This window comes from Aotus nancymaae, unplaced genomic scaffold (assembly GCF_030222135.1).
Source record: "Aotus nancymaae isolate 86718 unplaced genomic scaffold, 86718_ANA_hifiasm-v0.15.2.pri h1tg000016l, whole genome shotgun sequence".
Classification (NCBI taxonomy): Eukaryota; Metazoa; Chordata; class Mammalia; order Primates; family Aotidae; genus Aotus; species Aotus nancymaae.
Genome location: NW_026988428.1, coordinates 7,330,111 through 7,339,054, shown reverse-complemented (window position 1 = coordinate 7,339,054; position 8,944 = coordinate 7,330,111). Strand labels below are relative to the sequence as shown.

Here is an 8,944-nt window from a genome sequence, read left to right as displayed (position 1 = left end):
GGAAACTTACACCTTTCAGTGCATAGTACATTACGTGCTCACCATGGGTGGTTTAAACTGTGTTCAAATACTCAACCTAACCATATTCCCCCTCCAAGTGAAATCCTGTCTGGAATTCCACAGTAACACCTTTACTGTTCTCCCATTGATGATCATATACATTATCTCTTCCTAGCAGTACATTTGTATGAGCTTTACTAGTGGAATTACTGGGTTAAAAGGAACTGCTTACCACTAAGATGTCAGTATTCTCCTGATGGATATTTTCCGTCTTACAGTTGCCAGTCTAAAGGTGTATAGTATGTGGTGGCTTTATTGCTGTTTTCCACACCCCTATGGAGTTGTGTCATTATTTCAATGAGTTTTTATTATTGCAGTTCCATTTAAAAGCATAACTGGCTAAGGCACCCCCTGCCCCATCCTGCCATTTCCTAAAACATACTGTTAGCCAGTACCCAACTATAGATTCCTTATGTAAAAGCCCTGTTCAAGTGTCATTTCATTTGTTAGTTGGAGGGAATGAGAAAGTTGGCCCTTTCTAATGTTGTTTTCACATTGGAGTATAAAGAATTCTCTACAGGACTCTTTAATTTTGGGGGGTAGAGATGGGGTCTTGCTCTGTTGCCCAGGCTGGTGTCAAACTTCCAGGCTTAAGCAATGCTCCAACCTTAGCCTTCTCAAAGTGCTAGAATTGCTGGCATGAGCAACCTCGTCTGGCTTACAGCTCTTAAGCATTTGCTGTTTAATAACAAGCATCTTCTTTATGCCTAGTATTTGTGATAAGAGCACAAGCTTCTAATCTCAACGAGCTTATATTATAGTGGGGTAGAGATAAGTGATTTATCTTGTTGTGGTTTTTTTTTTTAAGATGGAGTCTCACATTGTCACCCGGGCTGGAGTGCAGTGGTGCAATCTCAGTGCAAACTCCGCCTCCTGGGTTCAAGTGATTCTCCGGCCTTAGCCTCCTGAGTAGCTGGGATTACAGGTGCCTGCCACCACGCTTGGCTAATTTTTTTGTATTTTTAGTGGAGATAGGGTTTCACCATATTGGTCAGGCTGGTCTCGAACTCCTGACCCAGTGATCCACCCACCTCGGCCTCCCAAAGTGCTGGGATTAGAGGCGTGAGCCACTGTGCCTGGCCTGTCTTGGTGTTTTTACACCCTTCAGTATTGTTCAAGGTTTTACAGCTTTTTATGTATAGGCTTGTACCATCTCAAAAGCAATGCAATTTTATTTAAACATGAGCTTTCTAGCTGGGCATGGTGGCTCACGCCTCTAATCCCAGCACTTTGGGAGGCCGAGGTGGGTGGATCACCGGGTCAGGAGTTCGAGACCAGCCTGGCCAACATGGTGAAACCCCATTTCTATAAAAATACAAAAACTAACCGGGTGTGGGGGCACGTGGCCTGTAATCCCAGCTACTTGGGAGGCGGAGGCAGGAGAATTGCTAGAACCCAGGAGGTGAAGGTTGCAGCGAGCCGAGATCGCGCCACTGCACTCCAGCCTGGGCAACAGTGCAAGACTATGTCTCGAAAAATAAAGATGTGATTTCCCCCGCCAAAAGCACAACATTTTATGGAGCTCTAGGGCAAAGGATGAAAAGTTAGTTATGTATCTGGTGCTACTTTAATACCTTCCTGACTGGTGACACTGGCTGAATAAGGTCTATCTTCATAAGACATTATAGCAAATACCTAAACTTTACTCAAAGGTTCAATGTCTTCTAGCCAGGAAATATTCTTTCATTCTTCCACCTTGATTTCAACAAACTATTATATCTAATATTAATGCATTTTTGTAACACTTAACATCTCCAAATATGTAGACACCACTCTCCTGATGCTAATCAGTATCAGAAAATGAAAGTAAATTTTCCTGCTTTTCTCAACTTTTCCTCAAATTCATTTCTTAGTGAAATTCTTTCTTTTGGCCATCATTATTTATCAACCTTAAGAAACATGCCTATTGACCAAGTGAATCTACTAGGAATTCAACTTATCTACAGGAATGTGAACAAAGATTTATATACCTAGACAAGGCAATAGAGTGAAAAGCCATGGAAATAAAATGCTCAGTAGCAAAGAGATCATGGTTAACTTGTAATATATCCATATAGTGGAATATTATAGTCCTTAGAAATGACATTCTGGTAAGGATCTGAGTGTGGGAACTGATACAGCCTGTCGGAGAGCTATTGAGTAGTAGTTATAACATTTGCATACATACCCTTTCACCTAACAATTCTGCTTCTGGGAATCTAAGTCAACAAATACACGTTGCACAACCAAAATATGGTCAGATATGTGTGTTGTAGGATTTATGAAACTGGTACCAATTTAATATTCAAATGGAATTACGTGGTGGCAATCTATTTAATGGATACTTTGTGGTTACCAAAGAGATACAATGCCACAGGGAGAGTCCTTTCAAGTGACTGGAAAAGGCAGAACATTAGACAGAATTAACCAGTCTCATGCACGTTTGCATACACTGAAAAAGCTTAATCACTTAACATGAGCTTGTACAGATTGTAGATTTTGTTTTTAAAAGCCTGTAGGGTTTAAAAAATGTTTTGGGAAATTGACATGAGCAGTGAGTAATCAGTGCCAAAAGAGCAGGGCAGAGAACTACAACCTACAGGCCAAATCCCACCCCACTGCCTGTTTGTATGGCCTACAAGTTTAAAATCGTTTTAATGTTTTAGGTGGTTTTTAAAAAAATACTATGACCATTTGTTTACAAATCGTCTATGTGTGCTTTCTCACTACCATGGCAGAACTGAGTAGCTGGGACAGACCTATGGCCCACAAAGTCCAAAATATTTACTGTTTTAGAAGAAAAAAAAAAAAAAACCATGAATTGCAAAAACTTGGCCCTACTTGGTTGCTCGTTCCTAATCCGTCCTGCTAAAACCTAAGAGAAACAGCACCAAGTTCAATCCAGAGCAACCAACCTATCACATCTAAGCTGCTTTTGCCAGATCTGATATGTACTCTTGACCTTAAGCCCAAAGACTCTGTAAAGGCATTAGGTTATAATAAAACTTAAGAACTATCAATATCCACTAATCTAGATCATGGAGCTATTTCAAAAGCAGTCATATGGTAAGAATGGATCAGGAGTCTTTTTTTTTTTTTTTTTTTAAAGGAAACATGCTATTCTAAGTGGTAACGGGGTTAATATTTTCTAATTTCTAAAACATTCTGTCCCATAGATACAGGTGATTGGCAGAAAGAAAATGTTAATAATGAGCACTATAAAATGCTCTGCTACAAGAAACTTAAGTAAGGTCTAAACATTCAGGCAGTTACTATATGCTTCTACAATCCACCAGAAATGGGGGGGGGAATCACGTGATCAATTCAGTAGTAGAGGCTCAGCTTAGTATCAAATCTACATTCATACACTTACCAGTGCTACACAACCGTGCCACACAAGACACATGAAATGAGATCAGCTTGAGGGTGGCAAAGATGAAACTGGGAAGGCGCGGGGAAACCCAAACTCTCAATGCTGGGTTCCACACTTGACAGGAAAAATTCTAGTCCAGCTCCCAGTATGGCAGCTAATGGGAAGTTACCCAATTAGTACCACAAAGCCAACTCTTGGAATAGACCTAATTTCCATGATAAAATGGAGACTTGTGCAGGGGCGAGTGTACAGTTAAGAAAACAACGTATTTCCAGTCCAGGTGGTAGATTACAGATTTTTATTATTTACACTTCTCTCAAATTATTACAGTTAGCATGTTTTGCTTTTTGTTATTTAAAACATAAACCCTCATATAATTCCCTAAGATGAGTGACATGCCAAGTAGCTAAATGAAATATCACCCCAGCCCAAAAGTACTTATTCAAATGAAATATTACATTTTTCTTAAAGCAAAAAATTAGGTACCCTATTATGACATTTTCTTTTTTTTGGCCAGCTTTTCTAGATAAGGTCGTATTGCTACTGCAACTAACAAAAAAGATGTGGCTAGAGTAGTCAAAAAAAAGGTTCCTGAATCATTCAATAGAAAAATAAAAGCCAATTCCTGTCATTTCCATGATCCCATTTAGTTCCACTTAGGTCACTGTGTTTATAATGTCTTGTAGGACAGCAGATTTCCTTTCCCATTCTCCATAAAACAACTATAGCACCTGTGACTTTTATCTATTGGTTTGTATTTAATCTTATTTTTAAGTGCTTCTTTGAAATTGTGAAGTACATTCTTGGTCTAAAGTTCTATATACAATCGGTCCTCCACATCCACGGGTTCTGAGTTCAAACAACCACAGATAGAAAATATTCTAAAAAACATTGTGTCTGTAATGAACATGTATATTTTTGTTATTCCTTAAACAACAGTGTAACTATTTACATAGCACTTACATTATAATAGGTATTATATGTAATCTAAAGATTAAAGCATGTGGGAGGATTTGTATAGATTGTATGCAAATACTACATTATATTCCAGACACTTGAGCATCTGTGGATTTGGATACCCAAAGGAGGTCCTAGAACCAGTTCACAACAAATACCGAGAAGACTGTATTTCAGACCTAACGTCTTGCTAGACAGCCCTTGAGAAGACAAAGGATAACTAGAGCAGAAGTAAATTACAGCAAAGTAGACAACAAATCAAAAAAGTAAAAAAAAAATAAAGCTCCTAACAACACCTCAAGATTTCAGAAAAGCCTCTTAATGGGCAATTTTCTCTTAAGACACCAGGTCCCACTATGTTACCTAGACTGGTCATAAACTCCTGGACTCAAGTGATCCTCCTGCCTCAGTCTCCCAAAGTGCTGGGATTACAGGTGTGAGCCACTGTGCCCGTCCTGGGCAGCTGATTTTCAGGAAGCCACTTATTAATGTTCAGATTCTTTTCTTCTCTCCCAGGACTTTGCAGATGCTGCTGTTCCCTCTGCCTGGAGATGTCCATCTGGCCTGAATCCAAAACAGCCTGTCCAAGTACTTCCCTTTTCCATGGCAGAGTTGCACCTATTTGTCTATACCCCTTCCCCATTAGAGTATAAGGTCCCCAAAGGAAAGCTCCATGCCATTCACTTACCACCTAATCATCCCCAACTAGTAGGCAAACATGAAACACTTCTGTTGAATAATTTGTTTCCTTTAGCTCAGGGGTTACAAAGTCAAAGGCTTAACAAGGGCGAAGGACTAGCAGGTGTGCTCAGAGGGGACTCTAGCCAACTGGAGAGTAACTGGGTAAGAAGACAATGACATGTTCTCAGGGTGTCTGCTACTCAGATGCTCTCAGTAAGTCCCATGCACAAAGGTGGGTCAGGTCTACTGTTGCCAGATCTTCAGATCATTCAAAAGTTACCAGAATTCTGGATATTCATGTGAAACTCTCAATTTTTAAAAATGTTGGCATCAAATTCAGAATGTTTTAACCAGCCACACTGTGTGGGCCAGAGAAAACAGGCCCAAAGGCCAGGTGAAGCTGCAGTTTTCAACTGCTGCCTTGGCCTCTCCCAGAGGCCCTTAAGTCCTAAGAAGGCTCAGTCAACACACTGGCACTTGTTTCATCCCACTGGTTGAGAAAGCAAGTCTTATCAAAGCAATGGGGGACTCTTATCAAAACTGCAAAGGAAGAATATATAATACCATGAAATTAGAAATTCACTGCATTTGAAATAAAAATGACTTATTTCTGTACTTGTGTAACTCACAAATTCAGCAGACATCATTTAGACATCTTTGTAGTGCAACAGATTTAAATCTGGAATTTCATGGCTTGTATATCACTATGTGATACTAGCTATAACCACAAGCAATACTACGGGCAGTAAATGTTGATCTCTATTTCATTTCTTTAAGTTTTGTGTGGTTCATTTTTAAAGTGAGATTCAGTTTTCCTAGCTGTAGTCAAATGTACCCTTTAAACAGCCCAAGAACTATTATAAATGACAACTGCTATTAGTTTTCCAGTTTTACAATATTAGGGTTAACAATTTTATTCTGAATTAAGCTAACATTTGTTACCAAGCAATGCATTTATTTGGAAGGATACCAGTTACCAGTCATCAAAAGCTTTTGTATGTTGAAAATGTAATTTTAATAGTTAATTCTTCATCTTACATAGGAGCACAATAAAATACACCACAATCTGAAGAAACTCCAGAATTACGAGAATAAGAGTGAAGAAAATTCAAATGGGCTACAATATCCATTACCTTAAACTGCAAGAGACAAAGTTCCAACCCGAAAGATAATGTATTTATGACTGGTTACATTTATGACTTAAAGAACAATTTTGTAAGGGGAGGAACTCTGTCAATGAAGAAGAAAAATTACTGAATTTCAAATTAAAGAATAAAAGGAGCTCCCATAGCAAATACTAGAGGGATGAAAACAAGAATCATTGATTGAGGATTTGATGCTCTCAAAGGAATAAACCTTTCTGATGACACACAAGCTGGATGCTTGAGATCTGCAGGTTTATAAGGAAGATTCACAAATGCCTCAGCAAATCCCAAATGATTATATCAGATTAGTGTTTCTTAATAACACACCAAAGGTTACAGATGAAATTTTCAGACAAGAACCAAGAAAAAGGTCATAACCCAAATTTTAGGCAAAAATGTGGCACAACTGTGAAAGTCCTACATGTCAGTTACAACTGCTTTCTTTGCTGTGACTTTCCTGTACAGTAATATTTAAACATTGTGGCAAGACACCAATGATCGTCTAATCAGACAACACAAACACATTTATTTCAAATTCCTAGAAGGTTAAAAAAGGTCAGATATTGATGCTTTATGCATGCTCAGGGCCAGTTTATAAATACTCCATTCAACACCATCTTAACACAAATCTGCATCAGTGAAAAGAACCTGGCAAAATCTACCCCTTGCTCTTCAACTTGTCAGATGGTGAAGACCAGGACAGAATGTTTCATCAGTTTTAATTTTAAAATACGATTGTCACATTGGGAAAATGAAATAAACACAGTAAAATAAACTGTACAAAGGCAAAGTAGAATAACAAAAAATATTTTACTAAAACATAAGATTTACAGAAGTTTCCAGACAAGCCATACAAAATGGTCACAAGCTTTTTTTGAAGGGGGGAATCTACACTTGACAGCAAAGTCACAATGTTATTAGTGAGGGCTGTGATGTTTGTTTAATGTTCCCATTTTGGTTCAAACAATCAAGCTTGTCCATCTACAGCGTCTAAATAAAGTTAGACTTGGCTAGAGAGCATATTCTAAATAACTGGTTAGCTGCTTTTAACCAATGCAATTAGATCACCATAAAAGGGGGAAAGGAGCCCATAAAATTAAAATAAAACTACCTCCCCCCTCAAAAAAATAAAGAAAAACACCCACACCCCTGCAGCTAACCTGAAAACTACCTTCATTCACAGTGCTTTATACTTAAACCAGGATGGGGAAAATGAGTAAAAGCAGGAAGGGGCCGCTGCTTTTAAACCTTTCACAACAATCCAGATGATACTTCTAGCCTCTGCTCATGCTTTATGACAGTGAATCAGGACAAGACATAGATTTGCTAATGTGCATTTAATCACCAAAGGACTGAAGATGTCGGGGCTTTTTTATTCTGTAATGTTTCTAAGACTGTGTCCATTAAATGCAAACAAAAAGGAAGAAGTCTTGGCAGAACAGGAGAAGTGATGCACACTTGATGATCGGATCAATTTAAATATTATTCATGGCATATAGCCTAGTCCATGCTCTAGCTGTAGATAAAAACAAACATACGATTATTATTTTACTTAGTTCAATATGTTACTTTCCAAACTATAAACAGCAAACAAAAACTATTAAGTTAATTATGGAAATGTCACACTGTAATCTCTTAAATTCATGTCTTTTTCTATAAATTGAATCAGGGCTGAAAGATTTTGTGTATGTCCAATTACCGAAACACTACAATAAAATTCAGAAGTTCTAGCAAATTCAGGAGGATGAGTCAAGTTGTCCATTTCTGGATACACAGTTCTCCCCACTAATTTAAAATCTGTAGCAGAAGAAGCTTCTTGACTCCAAATTCTCTAGCCATAAACAGCCGAATCCTTTGATCAAATGGATTACCACAACAGTTCAAAAGTTTTCCAGTATTCTTTATATATCACTAGACAAATGGTACACACTCAGTATTTGTTAAACCAGGTGCAGTTGTAAGAGACTCCAAGATCTCCCAATTACAGGTTGTCTTTATATTTTGGGGGTCCCATAGCAGACCATTTTGTTAAGAGGTATTTACATACTATAAGCAGGATCTCATTTATTGTATTTTTTTCTATTTCTTTTCCTTGCCAAGAGCTTTAGAAAAGTTTAAATGCTAATACAAATTTGTTTTTAAAAGTGGAAGTGGTGTGAAGGAGAATGAGTATTAGATACCTGTTTCTATGGCTTGGGCTTCGTTGGTCTTCCACTGCTCCGCTACATCATTTGCTAATGGATCATCTGGATTAGGAGCACTTAACAAGGCCTGGATCGATAGCAGAACTGTGCGGATCTGCAGTGCTGGGGACCACTTATCTACGAAGGCAACAGGCCCAGTATGATAAAGCATGAAAAAACAGGCCCAGAACTGCTTCATTTCCCTCCCACAGACCTCTTTGGTCTTTGTATAATGTTTACATTCTAAACATAGAATGCATAGCAGTAAAAGAAGAAATTTTACAAATAGCATATGCTGATAAAGATAACACTTACCTTTCAAAATATCTAAACATATTCTTCCCAACTTGTCTACATTAGGATGATAAATTTTGGTCATGAAACGTACTTTAGGGGCTGCCATTGGGTATTCTTCTGGAAGGAAAAGTTCAAGTTTAAAAGTCCCTCCCTCAAAGGGGGAATCCTGAGGGCCAGCAATGACCACATGAAAATAACGGGCGTTGCTCTCATCTGGTTCTGCTTTGATGCCAGGAACTGGTTCTGCCAGCAAACGCTGGGTTTCCTAT

General features: G+C 38.4%; 1 protein-coding gene across 1 annotated transcript in view; it reads right to left on the bottom strand.

Annotated features, from left to right (window-relative positions):
* Positions 1-3,687: 3,687 nt before the first annotated feature.
* The window catches only part of UBE2N (ubiquitin conjugating enzyme E2 N), a 35,344-nt gene continuing 30,087 nt past the window's right edge, over positions 3,688-8,944 (bottom strand). The window contains exons 2-4 of the mRNA XM_012469335.3: positions 8,694-8,940; positions 8,376-8,516; positions 3,688-7,711 (exon numbers count right to left, since the gene is read on the bottom strand). Of these exons, the coding sequence (XP_012324758.1) occupies positions 7,671-7,711; positions 8,376-8,516; positions 8,694-8,940 (429 nt within the window). The 3' untranslated portion in view covers positions 3,688-7,670. The remainder of the gene's footprint in view (positions 7,712-8,375; positions 8,517-8,693; positions 8,941-8,944) is intronic.